The following is a 20,742-nucleotide window of genomic DNA, read 5'->3' on the forward strand; positions in this document are numbered from 1 at the left end:
TGTGAAACTGTCACATGAGCTGGGACATGCCCATTAATTTTTTCAAAATTTTTAAAAAAATTAATAAATCCTTAATGAAACCTCATCCTGCATGTGGATGAGGTTTCAAGAAAAATGCAAAGGCCGCCTGGGCTCTTCGCCTGCCCGCCAACCTTAAGGTTGGACAGGCAGCATTCTTAAAAACTTTAATTACTTTGTTATTGGGCTTAATAGCCGACACAGCTGCGTGCCTGTCGAACTGACAACCTATATGACACATGGTGGCGTCAGGACACCCGCCCAACATCACTGCGTGTCATTTTATGCGCGGTGAATGGGCCCTGCCCCTGCTCGCCGACGGGAAAATTCTTCTCACAGTGAAAGGTCAGTGCTTCCTGAGACAACTAGTGAACACAAATTTTTGTATAATACTTTGCTGTGAAAATTCCATCCTGCACCGCATTTAAATTTTACTGTTTTGACTGTCCTTTATGGCCAAGGTAATGGGATGTCAGTGGTATGAAGTTGAAAATTTTTTATTGCTTGTGTGCTCAGTCTCAGCGTCAACACTCCAGGGTCATCTGCTAAAATATGTGTATTCTCGCTCATAACGTAAGAAATGAAACAAGTGAGCTGTTGTGGTAGGAACAGGAGTATGCCATTCAGGTCTGTTCTGGTATTCTGTTAGACCATTGCTGATTGAACTCCATTTATCCAGTTTAGCTCTTTAATCCTTAATTTCACAGTAGGACAAGAGTATTATCTGCTGACTCCTAGCCTCAACATCTTTTTGAGGGAGAGTTCCAGATTTGCTCTACCCTATGTGTGAATAGTGCTTCCCTGACATCATCCCTGAACTGCCTCATCTAACTTTAAGGTTATGCCCCCTTATTCTGGACTTCCTCCACGAGAGGAAATAGTTTCTCTCTCTCTATCCTAAAAACTCCTTTAATTTTCCCTGTATTCTTCCAGGAACCATAAACTTTCCAGGGTTCTGCTGGGGATGAAAGTCTTCCTTAAGTCCTAGGGAACAAATTTAGAGGCTGCCAGTTTGGGAAGTCGAGTAATGTGGTTGTGATTCTTGGGGAGGGATGGGATCTGGTTAATGGTGATTTCAAAGTATCTGCCCTAATTCCAGTGTGGTTTTGGTTTTGAGTTTATGGGTGGTAGTTTGAGGCTTATGCGAGTGAGGGTTACGCAATATTGGGAGTGGGGAAAGATGGGCAACACTAAGGAGCACATCAACAGTTAGCTGTTGTGGTTGCGGATTGTGAAGTGAAGACCAGGTGAGTAGTCCTTCTGGCAGAATGAAATGTGCCAGGCTGCTTCACAAGTTTCATCCATGTACAGAGACCCAGTCAGACAGTTGTTCTCCTGCAGTGTTGTTGTTGAGGTACACCAAATGTGATATTGGCAGTTGAATTTGCTGATGTAGATGGTTGGGTGTGTTGTAGGCTGTATTATGGCCACAGGTCATTTGGTGGCTTGCAGACATTTGTGATGATCAGCTTCCCTAATTTGATGGAGGAGGAATAAGAGTCACCTGATTTTGGGGCTTCTGCATATTTGGCAAGGCTTTTCTTGATGTAGGTGGCTAAGCCATATGTCTTTTCATCCCTGTTTGCAATGAGCTGGTACCTGGGAATATGGCCTTGGTAACTCGAATGGTCTGCACCTGCTCTGAGCAGGTCCTGATATTAGTCTCATGTACTGAAGCCAGTTTCCTAAAAGGCCTGAAGGCAGGAGCCACCTTGTTGACTTTTCATGTGCCTATGACACAGTGACATCTAGATTCTAGAAGAACAAAGGCAGCAGGTACATAGGACCATCACCGCCTTCAAGCTCCCCTTCAAGTTACACATCATCCTGACTTGGTAATATATTAGAGTCATAGGGGTCTACAGCAGAGAAAAAAGCCCTTCGGCCCATCGAGTCTGTGCCTAACTATTCTAATCCCATCTGTCACTCCTTCATCACTGCTTCAAATATCCTGGAATTCCTACCTAACAGCACTGTGGGAGTACATGTATTGCAGCGGTTCAAGTAGATGGCTCAGCACCACTTTCTCAAGGGCAATAAGAGCTGGGTAATAAATGCAGTCCATGACAGCAATCCCTACATCCTGTGAATAAATAAAAAAAAACTTGTGCTATGAACAGTCACCAATATTTGACTTCAAAATGACAAAATACATTTAAGTTGCACCTTTATAGTTGATAAACACAATGTGTGTGAGAGAGAGAGAGATGAATGAGAAAGATCTTTCATCCAATCTATTTTCAAATCTAACATATAGGTTAAATTTGGACTACCAAATTCTACCCCTCCAATTTTCAAAATAGCTATTAATTAATCCAGAACTTTACAACCTCTCATCCCCACAAAATTCAAACTGACTGCAACTAACTGAGTGACTGAACTAAAGCACAAAGGTGAAAACCCCCTGTTCCTCTGCAGCTTCTATTTTCTACAAAAAGCCATTAATTTATCTGTAGCTAACATATTATTTCATCACAAAAATAAAAATACCTGGAAAAACTCAGCAGGTCTGGCAGCATCTGCGGAGAGGAACACAGTTAACGTTTCGAGTCTGAAGAGTCATACGGACTCGAAACGTTAACTGTGTTCCTCTCCGCAGATGCTGCCAGACCTGCTGAGTTTTTCCAGGTATTTTTATTTTTATTTTTGTTTTGGATTTCCAGCATCCACAGTTTTTTGCTTTTATATTATTTCATTAATGCATTTGCTTTTCAATTCCTTTTGTCCACGGTTCAGCTTTCCAAATTTTACACTAATGTGCTAAAAATATTAAAATGACAAAATTTAAGAGTTACTGTTGCACAATATAGTTACATTTTTTTCATCAAATTATTTGTACCTAGTACCAGATAGCTTGTTAATCTGTTTGTGAACTATACGGTTGTATGCACATTGTGCTTGATATTTGCTGGAAATATTTTGTTCAACTGATAATTATTCATGTGAACAATATGTCCTTCCTCCAAAAAGTATCACCACAGTCCTCTTCCACTTCCCACCTGGCTGTGAACTTGTTCTCACGTTAGACAACATCTGATTCAATTACATTCACTTGCTCCAAAGAAAAGGTGTTGCTATAGGTGACTGCTTGGATCCTAGCTATGCCAGCTTTTTTGTGAGATATTTGGAACATTCCTTATTCCATTCCTATTCAGCCCAGCTCACTCATCCCTTTTACCAGGACATTGATAACTGTATCGGTTTCACTTCCTGCTCTCGCCATTAATTGGAAAATTTCATTGACTTTGTTTCCAATTTCCACCCTTCTCTCACCTTCACCTGGTACGTTTCTGATTTTTCCCTTTCCTACCTTGACTTCCCTGTTTCCATTTGTGGAGATAGATTGGCTATCAACTAATCACTGCAAACTCTCAGACCCCCACAGCTACCTTGACTGCACTTTCTCTCACTCACTTCCTTTAAAGACGATATTTCGTTATCCCAATTTCTGTCTCTGACACATCTGTTCAGACGATGTAACTTTCCACACTTGCACTTTCGATATATTGCCCTTTTTCCTCAAACCAGGATTCGTTGTCTTCTACCTTTCCCCCACCTGCCAACGTGGTGGACAGGGCCCTGCACTATCCCTGATCTATTCCACGCATTTCTGCCACCTCCTTCCCCTCCCATCGAGAGTTATGATAGAGTTCCCCTTGTCTTCCCTTTCCATCCCAGCAGCCTCTGTATTCAAAGTATCATCCTCTGCCATTTCTGCCACCTCCAACGTGATGCCACCACCAAATACATCTTCCCTGACCTCCCCTTACAGCACTGCGAGGGGACTGTTCCCTCTCCAACACCCTGGTCCACTCCTAAGTCACCTCCAACGTCCCCTCCCTTTTCCTACAGTACCTTTCCATGCAAACGCAGGAGATGCAACACCTGTCCTTTTACCTCCTCCCCTCTCATCATCCAAGACCCCAAACACTTCTTCCAAGTGAAACGCTGATTTACTTCTTTCAATTTAGTATACTGCATTAATTGCTTGTGATATGATCCCCTCTACATTAGGGAGCCTAAGCAAAGACTAGGTGGCTGCTTTGCAAAACACCTCTGCTCAGTCTGCAAGCATGACCCAAAGCTTCCCGTTGCTTCACATTTTAATTCTCATATGAACATACGAATCAGGAGCAGAGTAGGCACCTCTAACCTGTTCCACCATTCAATAAGATCATGGCTGATCTGATTGTAACCTCAGCCCCACTTTGCTGCCCACCCCCGATAACATTTTGCCCCCTTGTTAATCAAGAATCTATCTATCTCTGCCTTAAAAATATTCAAAGACTGTTCTTCAAAAGGCGGTGGAAGCAGAGAGTTCCAAGGACACTCAACCCCCTGAGAGAAACAATTTCTCCTTGTCTATGTCTTGAATGAGCGATCCCTTATTTTTAAATAGTGACCCCTAGCTTTAGATTCTCCCACAAGTGGAAACATCCTCTCCACATCCATCCTGTCAAGAGCCCTTAGGGTCTTCATGGTTTCAATAAAGCCATCTCTTATTCTTCTAAACTCCAGTGGATACAAGCCTAACCTGTCCAACCTTTCCTCATAAGACAACCCACCCATTCCTGGTATTAATCTAGTAAACTTTCTGTGAACTGCGTCTAACACATTTACACCTTTCCTTAAATAAGGAGACCAGTAGTGTACACACTACTCCAGATGTGGTCTCACCAGTGCCCTTTACAGCTGAAGGATAACTTCTCTACTTTTGTAATCAATTTCCCTCACAATAAACGATAATATTTTATGAGCTTTCATAATTACTCGCTGTACCTGCATTACTAGTCTTATGATTCGTGCACTGGGGCACCCAGATCCTTCTGAATCTCAGAGCTCTGCAGTTTCATCTTCACCTTGTTCAAACTCTCTAATCTTCCTGCCCTGGGCCTGCTACAGTGCTCCAGTGAAGCTGAACAGAAGTTCGAGGAACAGTGCCTCATCTTGCGTCTCTACTCTACAGCCTACTGGAATCAACATTGATTTCAACAATTTTAGATCATAACCTCTGCCTCCATCTTGTTCAGTTTTTTTTTCTGATTTGGTCTTGTCTCGTTTCTTCCTTTATCCTTTCTTGTTGCATTCAGATGACTGCTTATGTCGCCATTCATGCCTCATCTGGGCACACCTTTTGTTTTCTTTGCTATACCCACTACCACCCTCTGTAGTTTGCACCATGTAATCTTTTGTCACTTAATCTCTCCTGCCCTCCACACATCAGGATTTCCATTCTGCTCTTCTTGCACCCTCTTCCCTTCCACTGGCTCAAAACCTATTACATTTCTATCTATCTTCAGCCCTGTTTTAAAGTATATTGTGACCTGAAATGTTAACTCTGTTTCTCTCCAGCAGATCAGGCAGCCTGTGTGAGTATTGCCAGCTTTGTTGCCTTTATTTTAAAGGTAGTAATCTCTGGATTACTCCTGATGCCACAGGCTGCTGAATATAGAAATAGGAGGGGAGAGCAGATAAATGCAGGGTTGCTAGCTGTTCAGGAGGGAAGGGCTTTCAATTTGTGGGAGCAGTTCTGTGGAAGCTAGGACCTGTACAAGCCGGACAGGTTGTACCTGAACAGAGCTGAGATCAAGGTCTTTGTGGGCTGGTTTGATAATATTGGGGAGGGTTTAAACTAACTTGGCAGGGAGTTGGGAATCAGGAGATAAGTTTGGAGAGGAAAAACCAGATGCACAATAATCGAGACAAGATGGTGCTAAATCTAGAAATAATAATGTATCAGGTGGGGTCAGATTAAGAGGATGTGCAGCAGGTTCCAAATGAGGTTTAGTGTGTATTTCTGTGAACACGTGGGCCTGAATTTTTCCCGCGTCGGGCAGGGAGTCGACCGCCATTGGCTCCACTGCGATTTCACATGGGTGGGCCAATTAAGGCCCTGCGTGGATCGCGAGTGGTAGCGTTGAGCGCTTCCTGTGCAGGCGGGGGGAGGAGGGAGAGAGGGCCTGGCGTGCAGTTCATGCATGCATCCAAAAGAGTGCTTCAATCTCCAAGGCAGCTCCAGATTGAAGTGCTTTTTGAAAAAATTAATAAATACAATAAAGATTCAATGAAACATGTCCCCTCATGTTACTGTGTCACATGAGATGGGACATGTTTTTAATTTCAAAATAAAAGTTTTTATTTCATTTGTAATAGCTTTGGGAAACCTCATCCCGCTTGTGGATGAGGTTTCCTAAAAAATGTGAAGGCCACTTGGGCTTTTCGCCTGCCCGCCAACTGTTAGGTTGGACAGGCAACATAAATTTCAAGTTAATTAGGTCCTTAATGGCCTTAATAGACCCTTCGACTATTGGCGGACGTGCAGCCAACTCCAGCATGCGCCCGCCAAACGAAATATCGTGCGACGCAGGCCCGACGTCATCGTGTGTCATATTACATTCGGCGTTTTGAGCATGTGCCCGCACGCTGAAGGTAAAATTCAGGCCATGGAGTGTTAAATAAGGTGGGGGCTTCAGGTACAGATAGCCACATGGGAATATGACATTTGTTAATAGAATACAAGCTGGTTAGTGAAGTCAAAACCAAGACACAGTGCTTTTCTTTACTAAGAGCGTTTATTGACTTTGTTCAGTCTCATGCCTCTTCTCTCCCCCCAGTGACCATAAGGTGTAGGAGCAGAAGTAGGCCATTTGGCCTATCGAGTCTGCTCCACTATTCAATGCGATCAAGGCTGATGTGATCTGTTCTGCTTTCCTGCCTTTTCCCCATAACGCTTGATTCCCTTACTGATTGAAATCTGTCAGTCTAAGCCTTGAATATATTTAACGACCCAGTCTCCACAGCTCTCTGCAGTAAAGGATTCCACAGATTCACTGCCCTCCAAGAGAATAAATTCCTCCTCATCTCTGTCTTAAATGGACGACCCCTTACTCTGAGATTATGCCCTGTGGTCCTATACTCTCCCACAAGGAGAAACAACTTTGCATCTACCCTGTCAAGCCCCCTAAGGATCTTATATGTTTCAATAAGGTCACCTCTCATTCTTCTAAACTCCGATGAGTACAGGCTCAACCTACTTGACCTCTCTTCATAAGAAAATCCCTCCATACAGGGATCAACCTAGTGAACCTACTCTGGACTGCCTCCAATGCCAATATATCTTTAGTTAGAGAAGGGAACCAAAACTTATCACAGTATTCTGGGTGTGATCTAACTAGCGCCTTGTATAGTTTTAGCAAGACTTCCCTGTTTTTATACTCCATTCCCTTTGAAATAAAGGCCAACATTCCATTTGCCTCCCCTATTATCTGCTGAACTTGTATGCTGGCTTTTGTGATTCATACACGAGGACTCCAAATCCCTCTGTGCTGCAGCTTTCCACGTTCTTTTTCCATTTTAATGATACTCAGCAAATCTATTCTTCCTGCCAAAGTGCATAACCTCATTTTCCCAGTATCCCAGCTGTCCCCTATTTATGTGATCAAAGTGCTTAGTTAAACAATGCACTTCACCTGTGTTTCCTAGCAGCAAAAACAATGCAATTAAGATACTATTAACAGATTTTCCTTTCTTTTTAAAAACACACTTTACAACACACTCTAATTTCAAAACAAATCAAAGAAAAAATGATTTCCTACATTTCACATAACCTGTCGTAATACAAGAAGACGTCCCTCTTCTAGGATCTCTAACAATTTCTTCAAGCAAGTCTTGCTTTTTGTAAAACAGTCCAATAATTTGGGTCTTGTGTCGACCCATCTTATCTTAGAGATCTCTTTTCTCTCTAGCATTTTTTTTATATGCTAGCAAAGTCAATCCTTAACCTCTTCTCAATCAAACTCTTGAATGTACGTTATCCCATAGGGAATGGTTATCTACGTAACATTCAACTTTCTTTGAATGCTGCTTGTGTAGGATTTCCCTCAAACTGTTTGATAAGTAAAATCCCATACCTATCGCTTCTTCTTGAGCCAATGTTTCTGCAGCTAAGGTGCTTTGAACTACCCTTTTTTATTTTCTTTGCTTCCTAGGCTAGTGGACAACATTTGTTACTGTTTCCCACCTAGAATCTGATAGTCCCTGTTGTACTTGAATACCCATCCAGAAGATTGGCATATAAAGCATCACTAAAAAAAATCTTCATAATCTTCTGGATCACCCAAGGCTGGGAACACGAGTGTGCATTTCTCTGAATTTAATTTCTTTAATGTCTTGCTCTCCGAACTTTCTCAACTGCAGCATGTGTCGTCATTGTACTCAGTTCCAATACATCAAAACTAGCATTAGGTTTAATCTGAGTATACAACCAGTTCAACTGTCAATCAAACTTCTTAATTGGCCTATTTCTTCTCTGGAGGCATGACCCTCTTTTTATGAGGACCTGGTCCAATATATTAGGATGCAATTGACATTATCTAAATAAGACTGTTGATTCAAGGTCAGTCCCTGCTTATCCTGCTTAATGTCTAACACTATATATTTAAAGGCCCACAAAGCCTGACTTTAATCTTAAACCCTTTCTTTATTTTACCTATCACCCATTGCATAAATTCTGCACAGCCTCCCCATAGAAAATCATCATGTATCATAAAGGTACCTGCTTGTTTTTCCTTGTGATATCAATAGAACACTATTGGGTTTTCTTCTAGTTGAATACAACTTGTTTTCGACAGGTCGGTCCTAACAGAGAAATACCACATTATTGATGCATCATTCAGTCCATAAACAGCTTTGTTTAATTTCCACAGTTTCCCTTCTATATTGCCAGCTTCTTTAGGTGGTTTCAAAAACACTTCCCTTTGAAATTTATCACCCTGCATAAATGCAACTTTTATATCAATCGATTTACATCCCCAGGAATATATTGCTAAAAGAGCTAAGAAAGTTGTCAAGGCTCACTTTTCCTACAGTGAGGGAGTCCACTCTGACATATTGGTCACTGAGTCTCTATTCAAACCCTTGAACTACTAGGCTGGCTTTAGTCTTATACATTCCCTCAGGAAGTACTTTTTCTGTGCATATCCACCTATGTGATAAGGCTGGCTGTCTCCTATCTGATGTTTCAGTGTGTGCACCAAATTTTTTGCAACTTGCCAACTCTTGTTTGGTATTCTTTATCAACTTATCTTCTAATTTGTTAGTAGCCACTAAAACTTCTTGATCATAGGGGCCTCTATTTCTAGTGGCATTTCTAGCCTGTAAAATGGTTCTTGTCCTTGTCAAACTATGACCTCTAAACTCCCTTGTCTCTCTTTCTGGACCACTGCTACATGATCTCTCCCTCCTAGGATCAGAGTCCCTTTTACAAGTCTGTAATTGTTTCCTAGGGCCATAATTACTTCCCGATCCACTTGCAGAACTCGCACTGCGTTTTCTGGCCTTTCACATCTTTACCTCAGTTTGCCAATTCATGCATCTTGCCTTCTGTCCCTCATCTTGCATATTCAGCCAGTGTTTGTATTTGCCAGTAGCGTTTCCTGCTCTCCCTGTAATGGTGGCATTGCCTCTATTCACTAGTCCCTACTGGCATATATGTTACTCTAGTGCCAACTTTTGGTAGATGTCCTTTGGGATAAATAGCCTTATCCTGTACTTTAGCATCACTCTGTTCATATTCAGTCAACTACCATAATCTGCTCCTTGTAATTGTCCAGCATATGTGTATGTGAAGTGTGTGGTGCCTCTTCACTTTATATTACCCTGTTCAGATTCTGTAAATGTATAATCAGCAACAATTAGCCTCGAGGAATGTACCCTAACAGTTTTATTACTATGTTGTAAAATTACTGTTTTTCTATCTGCCACTGCTTGTATCCTTACCAGGGCCTTTACACTCTTTCTGCCCTTCTCTTTTTTAATATACCATGTCCCCTGGATTAAAATTTATTTCAGATGTGGTGCTGTAAGGCTCGCCCAATTTTCTCTGAAACCTCAGCCTTGATAAGTGCCCTTCTCCCTGCATGCAGGGCATTCAAGTGCTCAGAAAAATTTGAACTAATCGTAGTCCCTTCCATGGCCGGGGGATGTTCCCACAGCATCAAAGGTATTTTGGAATTTACCCATAAACTAATTGATAGGGACTGTAGCCCCCAACCATTTAAAGCACATTCTTCACATGAACTTCCCACATCAGGGCAGGTGTCAGTTTACAGTGCGGGGGCTAAGATTTTGTGAAGCATTTCACCAATTACTTCGTGATTTCGTGATTATTGCTAGAGTGGTAGGATGTCCTAGAGGATCAAGGACCAAATTAATTTGGTTAGAGCTCAGAAATAATAGAGGTACCATTACATGTTGCGTGTATTCTAAAGGCCATCAACTAGTGGGAAAGATATACAGCAACAAACTTGCAAGAAAATTGCAAAAAATAGAGTGGTTATAATGGCAGACTTGAATTATCCTCATATTGGCTGGGATAGTAATGGAAGGGCAAAGAGGATGAAGCGTTTTTAAAGGGTGTTCAGAGGAATTTTATTGATTGGTATGTTTCCGGCCCAGTGAGGAAGGAGGCATTACTAGATCTGGTTCTGGAAAGTGAGGTGGTCAAGTGGATCAAATGTCAGTAGGAGAACATGGGGGCAGTGATCGTATTATCCTAAGGTTTTTGTTAACTATGGAACAGGACAAAAACTTCCCAAAATAAAAATAATTAATTGGGGGAGAGCCAATTTCATTGGGGTGAGAACGGATTTTGCCCCAGTAAATTGGAATTAAAGATTGACAGGCAAAACAGTAATGGACTTTCAAAAGGTGTTTGAATAAATACTATGTAAGAGACTTGCCAGAAAGTTAAGGCCCAGGGAATAAAAGGCACAGTGCTGCATGGATACAAAGTTAGCTGAGTGACAGGAAATGAAGAGTAGTGTGAATGTTTTTCAGACTGGAGGAAGGTATATAGTGGGGTTTCCCAGTGATTGGTATAAGGTCCACTGCTTTTCTTGATCAGCATTAAAGACCTGGATTTGGATGTACAAGGCACAATTTCAAAATTTGTGAATGACACAAAACTTGGAAGTTTTGAAAACTATGAGGAAAATAACAGAACATAGACTGGTGGAATGGACAGATGTGACAAAGGAAATTTAATACAAAGATACAATTCAGTAGGAAACATTAGAGCCAATATAAAATAAAGGAGACAATTCCAAAATAACTGCAGGAGAAAAGATGTCCACAAATCATTGAAGGTGGCAGGGCATGTTGAGAAAGCAGTTAATAAAGCATATGAGTCCCTGGGCCAGTTAATAAATCATTGGGATCCTGGGCTTTATACAGGCGTAGAGTACAAAAACAAGGAAGTTATGGTGAATGTTTATAAAATGCTGGTTCAGCCTTAACTGGAATATTGTAGCCAATTCTGGGCACCATACTTTCAGAAGGATGTGAAGGCCTTCATCTTTTAGATTTAGGAGAATGTTTCCAGGGGTAAGGAACTTCAGTTATTTGGATAGATTGGAGAAGTTGGGGCTGTTCTTCTTGGAGCATAGAAGGTTGAGAGAAGATCTGATAGAGGTGCTCAAAGTTATGAGGGGTCTAGATAACGTATATAGCAGAAAACTCCCCATTGGCAGGTCAAAAACCAGAGGACATTGATTTAGAGTGATTGACAAAAGAACCAAAGGTGACATGAGAAAAAAGTTACTTACGAAGTGAGTGGTTAGGGTTTAGAATGTTCTGCCTGAAAGTGTGATGGGGGCTTTCAAAAGGGAATTGAATAATTATCTGAAGAGAAAATATTTACAAGACTATGGGGGAGTGGTAGGGAAGTGGGACTGGCTTAGTTGCTCTTTAGAGGTAGCATGCAGAAGGTGGGCCAAAATGTCTGCCTTTGTGTTGCAACAATTCTGTGATTCTATAATAAATATTCAACACTCACAGCAGCTTTCCTACTTGCTGGTAGGAAGGGATTTGTTCACAGTTCTTTTGCTGAGAGCTGATGTTCTGTACTTCAGAGGATTGCTATATCACATCGGGATGGATGCCACTTTGGCTGCCTAAATTGGACCTGTGATGAGTTGCAACATGACCAGATGTAGCACCAACTGCCTACTAGTCACAAACTGTAGCTGCACACCAGAACGGAATCAGCAGGGAATGTAGCTTGATGGAGCCACTATCAGTGTAACAGGATCTATAGGCAGAGACTGTGTTTCCTTGGCATATCTGAAAAGTGGTTGCTAAGGATGCCATATCAGATTTCTTATTCTTGCACAGGATGCGGGCATTGCTGGCTAGGTCAGCAATTATTGTCCATCCTAAATCCCCTTGAGAAGGTGGTGGTAAGATGCCGACTTGAACTGCTGCAGTTCATGTGGCAGATACGTGCATCATCTTAGAAGATTATCTTCTCTGTGCTGGTCCTGGATTGGCATCTGTTACCAGTGTCTGTCAAAGTCAGTACCGCCCTCAACTTTTTTGCCTCCCAATCCTTCCAAGACATAACCAGGATCTCCCATTCAGCACAAGACAGATGACTGATGGCTTGTTTGCAGGGCTAGTGATTATGTTAGCTTTGCTTGCGATAATGACAGTCAGAGCAGTGTTCAGGCTTGCTACTTTTGCCTTTGCACATGCGCGCAGGGATTATCAGCTGCACCTGACTGTGGCAAACAGAGCACAGCTTGAATAAGAAGTATTTTTCAACTGCAAGGATCTCCACTCCCATCAAAGTGCTGCTGCTGCACAAGCACAACAAAAGTTTTATGCAAGTGTGTGCTAGATTCCTCATGAGCTACCATGTTGCTTTAACCTGTGGCAGTCCAAGCCTTCGATGTCCCCTGAAATCCAGCATTGCTACAATTAACGTTTCGAGTCCATTATGACTCTTCTTCAGAACTCAGCATTTTGCCTTTATATTATTGCTACAATTAATGCAGTATCACAATTAGATGTGTGATTCAACTGGTCATTGACATGTGAAAGATGTGCTTCAAGTGCCTAGACTGATCTGGTGGTGACCTTCAGTATGCACCAGCTCCAATAGAGATAGAAGCAGGCTACTCAAATCCCTGCTTTGACTGCTGAGATACTCTCGGCTGATGTCCTCTGGGTTTTGGAGCACATAAGGGCCTCAACGAAGACTGCTCCACCATCACGTGTCCAGGGGCAAACTTGCTCTTTGGGATATCAGGCAATATGTGGGCTGCTTGCTGTGGCTACAAGAGCAAGTCAGAGGCTAGGAATTCTGTGGTGAGTAACTCACCTGACTCCTCAAAACATGTCCACTGTTTACAAGGCAGTAGTCAGGACTGTGATGCAATACTCTCCAGTTACCTATGAGGGTGCAGCTCCAACAACACAAGAAACTCGACACCAAAAGCAGCTCGCTTGATTGGCACTCCATTCATCACCTTAAACATTCACACTCTCCACCACTGACGTACAGTGGCAGCAGTGTGTGTACCATATACAAGATGCACTGCGCCAAGCCTCCTTCGACAGCACCTAGAAGGACAAGGCCGGCTAATGAATGAGAACACCACAACCTACAAGTACCCTTCCAAGCCATGCAGCATCCTGACTTGAAACTATATCACCATTCCTTTACTGTCGCTGGGTCAAAATCCTGGAACTCCCTTCCTAAAAGCACTGTTGGTGTACCTACACCAGATGGATTGCAGCAGTTCAAGAAAGCAGCTCACCACCACCACCTTGAGGGCAATTAGGGATGGATAGAAAATGTTGGCCTAGCCAGCGACACCCACATCCTGTGAAAGAATTTTTAAAAAATAGAGGGGGGAAAACTGTGGGTGAGTCTAGAACTAAGGGGCTCAGTTTAAAAATAAGGGGTCTGGTCTCCCATTTAAGATGGAAGATTTTTTTTCCCTCAGATGGTAGCTAGTTACAGTTGGCAAACTAACTAATGGAGTGCCATGGGATCAGTGCTTGGAGCTTCAACTATTTACAACTATTAATGACTTGAATGAAGAGATAGAGTGTATGGTAGCTAAATTTGTTGACCCAAAAGATGGGTAAGAAAGCAAATTGTGAAGAGGATATAGAATCTACAAAGGGATGCAGATAGGTGAGTGGGCAAAAATTTGGCAGATGAAGTATAATGTACACTTTGGCAGGAAGACTAGAAAATGAGAATATTATTTCAATGGAGAGAGACTGCCAAAATCTGTGGTACAGGTATCAGTACCAGTTCTGGTACATGAATCACAAAAAGCTAGCATGCACGTATAGCAAGCAATTAGAAAGACAAATGGAATGTTGCCATGTATTGCAAGGGGAATGAAGTATAGAAGTAGGGAAGTATTGCTACAGCTGTACAGCTGATGAGAGTGTATCTGGAGTATTGTGTATAATTTTGAATCCATGAGAATTGCTTTGGAATCCATTCAGAGGAGGCTCACTCTGCTGATCCTGGGGTGAAGTGGGTATCTTATGAGGAAAGGTTTAGCAGTTTAGGCCTATACTCGTTGGAGTTTAAAAGAATGAGAGATGATCTTATTGAAACAAATAAGATTATAAAGGGACATGATACCAGGAGGATGTACCCCCCTTGTAGGGGAGTCTAGAACTAAGGGGTACAGTTTAAAAATAAGGAGCCTGGTTTTCCATTTAAGATGAAGTTAATTTTTTTCCTTCAGATGGTTGTTGGACTTTGAAATTGGAAAACAGAAATGGAGGCTGGGTCATTGAATATATTCAAGGCTGAGTTAGACAGACTTTTGATGGACAAGGTAGCCATGGGTTATGGGAGGCAGGCAGAAAAGCAGAGTTAAGGCAACAGTCAGATCAGCCATGATCCTATTGAATAGCGGAGGAGGCTTACTCTTGCTCCTATTTCTTATGACTTGACCCTTGCATAGGCCAGAATTTTGAGTTGGGTAATCTTGAACTTTATATGTGTGTCAACTTAAATAAACATGATTAAATTTGTCTGAACAAATATTTATCTTCTACTGAAGCAAGACGCTAGGGTCTAGAAACTTACCTGTGTCTGAACAGGTAAGCCTGTGGCTCACCCAATATTGGGGTGTTGCACCTTATTTAAATAAGACTGGCAATCTTCAGATACCTGCTGGGCATCCTCACGCAACTCTAGGATAATGAGGATTTGCATTAGGATTGCTGTGTTATTGACAATGATCTGGGGGTGTTGGATGATGGAGGGACAACAGGACAGAAGATGGGTGACAATAAGGTGGTCATGTTTTTCAACCACAGGGGACATTGCAGTTCTGTCCCAACTTCCACGCAGGCACATTCTGCCCCAATTTCCACACAAGCATATTCCATAATAAGCAATGGAACTCCCGTTGCTCCTCCCTAACCTAGGGGTATTGAAGCCAAATTTATTGAGTTTAGCACCACTCCATACTCAGCAGTGCTCAAAACTTTGGAACATCCTAGCTTGAATGGCTCAGCTACTCACTAGATAAAAGTTGTTTAATTTGCAAGGCTGAGTTTCATGTGTATATTATACTAATAAAATGTCGCATTTTCATTGAATTCTAAATATACTTATTGGATTGTGACAAAAGCTTGTACCCTTGTATAGGGAAAATTCCATCTTAAATCTGGCTCTACTATATCAATATAAACCACATTTAGTTGTTAGTACAAAACTTGAGTATTGCTGAAAAAAGACATGCTGTCGATTTTTTTTGTCTTGCACTCATCGGGACAGATTTGCAAGAATACCAATTGTATAAGAGAGTGCTGATTGGTTGTCAGGTAAGACTGAATATGTCCAGGCATTGTGCCTTTTACAACTAAACAAAAGCTTGAGGGGCAGCCATTCCTTGGTTTATTCCCCATGGCAATGTCTTGACCAATCTAAGTCGACCTCCTTGGTTTGAATATAAGCAAAAACTTGGCAGTTAGCTGTTCCTTGGTGCATTCTCCATGGCAATGCTTCCACCAATCAGAGCCCACTTGCCAACCAATCAGAACACTCTTCTTATTCAGGATAAACTCTTATTCCTTTGACTGTTGGTATTCTTGCAAACTGTCCTGATGAGTGCAAGATGAAAAGCTTTGACAGCACATTTCTTTTTGTTTCAGCCATACTTGTTTATTTATAGCATAACAGTGACTACATGGCAAAAATAATCCATTTGTTTTAAGTGCTTTGGACTTCCTGAGAAGACAAAAGGCTGTATATAAACACACATTTGTTGCTTTTCTATACAAAGTGACCATGTCAATCTTACATATATCTCCAAACCTCTAATAGTATTAACATTCAGACAATGAATATTTAAATAATTTGTTTACTAAAGCATTTCAAAAATAAATCATGAAGTTTAATGTTCATTGTTTTATTTTCAGTGTAATTGAACAGCTTGGAGGCAAACAGCTTGTAATGAACCATATGCATCATGAAGATCAGCAAGTACGCTACAATGCTCTTTTGGCAGTTCAGAAACTGATGGTGCACAACTGGTATGTGCTATCTATATAACAATTTGGTACATGTTGCCCACTCCATTTGAAAGCCTTGTTGATATTTCCCGCAGAGAATCCCTTATTATAATTTTCCTTACCTGTACTAGGTAATATTGTGATAGATGATTCAATATTGAATAAAAGTAGGATACTGCAGAGGCTGGAAATCTGAAATAAAAACCAAAAATGCTGAAAACACTCAGAAGGTTAGGCGGCATCTGTGGAGAGAGAAACACTGAGTTACCGTGTTGCGTCTGTGACTTTTCATCAGAACTGGGAAAAGTTAAATGAAATCGGTTTTGAGAAAAGAGTGGGTGAAGCAAGGACAAAAGGATGATCTCCAACAGGGTGTAAGACTGGAGAGATTGAATGGCACAAAAGTTCATCTCACAGGGCCAAAGGAAATGATGATGGGGTGAGAAAAGAAATACAAGATGTGCTTGTAGCTGAAATGTCTTCTCAGCCTACTACACATTTCCACTAAAGCTTAATGTAAGCTTGAGGAACACCAACAGAGTTAACAGCAGTGTATAGCATCTACAAGATGCACTGCAGCAACTTACCAAGGCTCCTTCGACAGCTCCTTCCAAATGCGTGATCTCTACTAGCTGGAAGAACAAGGACAGCAGATGCAAGGGAATCCCACCACCTGCAAGTTCCACTGCAAGCCACATACAATCCTGACTTGGAACTGTATTGCCGTTCCTTCACTGTCACTGGCTCAGTTCCTGGGGCACACTCCCCAACAGTACTGTGGGTGTACCTACGCCACATGGCCTGCAGCAATTCAAGAAGGCAGCTTACCACCACCTTCTCGAGGGCAGTTGCAGATGGGCAATAAATGCTGGTCTAGCCAGCGATGCCCACACCTGCGAAAGAATAGTAGAAAAAAAAATTATCTTCCAATTAGGCACTTTATAGCCATCTGGAGTCAACACTGGATTCAATAATTTCAGACCATAATCTCTGCCTCATTTTGTTTTCTTTGCAAGTTTCAGTTCTTTTATTTTTGTTTGCAGTCAGCAGCACACCTACTCTAGGCACATCTCTTGTTTCTTTGTTACTTTTCTTGCCCTTTCAACATTACCTTTGACCCTGTAAGACTAACTCTTCTGTCATTCAATGTTCAATTTTGTATTGAGAAATGACACATTGCCTGTCAAGTCACACTCTGGGTTTGACAGGGTGCTCATATCTATCTTTTTCCTGTAAATCAGTCAAAATTTGCCTGATTTTTTTTTTCTAAGAAGCTTAAATTTCTGATGTCCTAAGCAAGATTTTAAACATCATACAAAATTCAAAAGTATTACTTCACATTGAGACAAAGTTTGACATTTGCTTTGTTTTTTTTCTGTCTTTTAACACCTTTAAAATTTTTACTTGAAGAACGTACCTTTTCAAAAAGCAGGGCATAGACCTGACAGAATTTAGAACAAACTAAGCTGATTAAGTTTCATTGACAGAAAAGAACAAGCACATGTTCTTTTGCGAAAATTTGCATGGCACGTTGACAGTGATATTTGGTAATTGACAATTAAGCAGATTTTTCTTTTGGGGATGAAAGAATTATTAAACTTTATTTTATTTTGATCGTTCCATCTTTCAAATCTATCAATCAATCACAATAGATTTAAAATTGACATAAAGTTATAATTACTCATACAAGCATTATATAAGACCTAAGCAGCATTTCATGGACAATTGCATTTTTATTTTTCCAATTTTAAAAAAAAAAGGTGAGTCATATACTAGTCTGATTTCCGTGTAATGTTTACAAAGAGGCTTCCATAGGAACTTCCTACATTAACTAGTGATGAGATGTTTATTTTAAAATGTGCCTTTGAAAAAAAGGGATCTTTTTGTTTTCAATGGAGCCAATAAATTCTCAACTATTTATTTCTATTCAGGACTTGTAGCATTTTTGCGTAGGTTTCTATCTACCCTGAAAACAATAATTTATAAATCTTGTAATTCCTTTTTCTGTCCTCAGCCTAAGTGGTATCTTCAATGTCCTCTGAACCTGTAGCCTAAATCCCTCTACAATTCTGCAGTACCAAACCCACTTTCATTTGCATCACCTCATGCTTACTGGCTCTTAAGCTTATTCCCCCATCACATAATTACCTCTTTCCAGCTTTTTGTTCAAAGAAACTGAAGTATTTTTCCATGCTTTAACTTTAAAAATCTTTGTCAGTAAAAGATTTTGGATAACTTCAGTTTTAAAAACCTATAACTTTCCCATTTCTTTGGCATGATTCATAAGTTTATTGAAGAAGAATACATACATTTCTGGACATCCCCAAGTTTGTCATGATCACCCTACAGTTTAATCATCCATTCTTTTGGTAATGGAGATCAGAAGCTAATTTTGTAGTACCAGCCTTTGTTTTTCCTTGCATTGATATGAGATCTACATAGCCAACTAAGTTAAGAGTTGAACATCTATTTAGTTGACTCCGAAAAGTCCACAGCATCACCTGAGTCTAGTTACACAATATCTTATATAGTTGATTCTCAGAACACAAAATATGAAATGGCAGGGCCATTTGGCTTTTCAAATATGCTGCTTCCACATACCATGTGCCGTTTATTGTATGGAGGGCAAGGAGAGGAATTGCTTGTGCAATGGGGTAAGGAGTGAGGGATCGGATATACAGAGTGCATGAAAGGGGAAGGATTTGGGAAATGTACATGTGGACAGAGGTACAGTAGAATGTGCATGTGGGAGAATGTGTGCGAACATCAGTACATAGTGGAAAAATCTCGCAACTGCACACACTGGGTGGAACTTAATGGAGTTTGCTTGCGGCAGGCATAATGCTGAGGGGGCTGAAAATTAAATGGGAGTACTTGTGTCCGGTTCTTAGTGACGGGAAAACTTCTGGATTTAGTTGGGGGGGGAGGGGGCGAGAATCCTGCTTGTTTCATCAATGACCTACCTTCCATCATAAGGTCAGAAATGGGGATGTTTGCTGATGTTTGCACAATGTTCAGCATCATTCATGACTCCTCAGATACTGAAGCAGTCCATGTCCAAATGCAGCAAGATCTAGACAATATCCAGGCATGGGCTGAAAGTGGCAAGTAACATTCACGCCACACAAGTGACAGGCAATGACCATCTCCAGCAACCATCGCCCCTTGACATTCAATGACATTACCATCACTGAATCCCTGACTATCAACATCCTGGGGGTTACCATTGATCAGAAACGTACAAAGTAGGAGTAGGCCACTCGGCTCCTTGAGCCTGCTCCCCAATTCAGTAAGATAGTGGCTGATCTGATTTTAACCTCATACTCCTGCCTACCCCTGATAACCTTTCAGCCCCTTGCTTATCAAGAATTTATCTATCTCTGCCATAAAGATATTCTGCCTCAACCACATTTTGAGGAAGACAATTTCAAAGTGTCTCAACCACCTCAATGAAAAAGATTTTCCCATCTCTGTTCTCAATGGGCGACCCCTTGTTTTGAAACAGTGACCGAGTTTCAGATTCTCCCACAAGAGGAAATATCCTTTCCACATTCACCCTGTGAAGTCCCCTCAGGACCTTTTTGTTTCAATCAAATCACCTCTTACTCTTCTAAACTCTAGCGGATACAAGTCTAGCCTGTCCAGACTTTCCTCATAAGATAACCCGCCCATTCCAGATATTAATCTAGTAAACCACCTCTGAGCTGCTTCTAATGTATTTACACCTTTCCTTAAATAAGGAGACCAATATTGTACCCAGTACTCCAGCTGTGGTCTCACCAATGCCTTGTATAACTGAAGTATAACCTCCCTACTCTTGTATTCAATTCCCCTTGCAATAAAAGATAACATTGTTAGCTTTGCTAATTACTTGCTGCACCTGCATACTAACCTTTTGTGATTCATGCACTAGGACACCCAGATCCATCTGCATCTCAGAGCTCTGCAATTTCTCTCAGTTTAGATAATATGCTTTTTTATTCATCCTGCCAAAATGGACAACCTCACATTTTCCAATGTTATACTCCATTTGTCAGATCTTTGCCCACTCACCTAACCTATCCACATCCTTCATTATCCTCCTTACATCCTCTTCACAACTTACTTTCCTACCTACCTTTGTGTCATCAGCAAATTTGCAACCATGCCATTGGTGCCTTCATCCAAATCATTTATATAAATTATAAAGAGTTGAGGCCCCAGCACTGATCCCTGTGGCACACCACTCCTCACATCCTGCCAATCAGAAAATTAGCCATTTATGCCTACTCTGTTTCCTGTTAGCTAGCCAATCTTCTATCCATGCTAATATGTTACACCCTACACCACGAGCTTTTATTTTCCACAGTAACCTTTGATGAGGCACTTTATCAAATGCCTTTTGAAAATCTA

General features: G+C 41.2%; 1 protein-coding gene across 4 annotated transcripts in view; it reads left to right on the forward strand.

Annotated features, from left to right (window-relative positions):
• atp6v1h (ATPase H+ transporting V1 subunit H) overlaps window positions 1–20,742 on the forward strand; it is a 157,463-nt gene that overhangs the window by 116,991 nt on the left and 19,730 nt on the right. For all 4 annotated transcript variants that reach the window (XM_041190165.1, XM_041190168.1, XM_041190166.1 and 1 more), the window contains one exon: window positions 16,258–16,371. In XM_041190165.1, coding sequence (XP_041046099.1) covers window positions 16,258–16,371 — 114 coding nt within the window. The remainder of the gene's footprint in view (window positions 1–16,257; window positions 16,372–20,742) is intronic.

The sequence above is a fragment of the Carcharodon carcharias genome, chromosome 6 (genome assembly GCF_017639515.1).
Source record: "Carcharodon carcharias isolate sCarCar2 chromosome 6, sCarCar2.pri, whole genome shotgun sequence".
Taxonomy (NCBI): Eukaryota; Metazoa; Chordata; class Chondrichthyes; order Lamniformes; family Lamnidae; genus Carcharodon; species Carcharodon carcharias.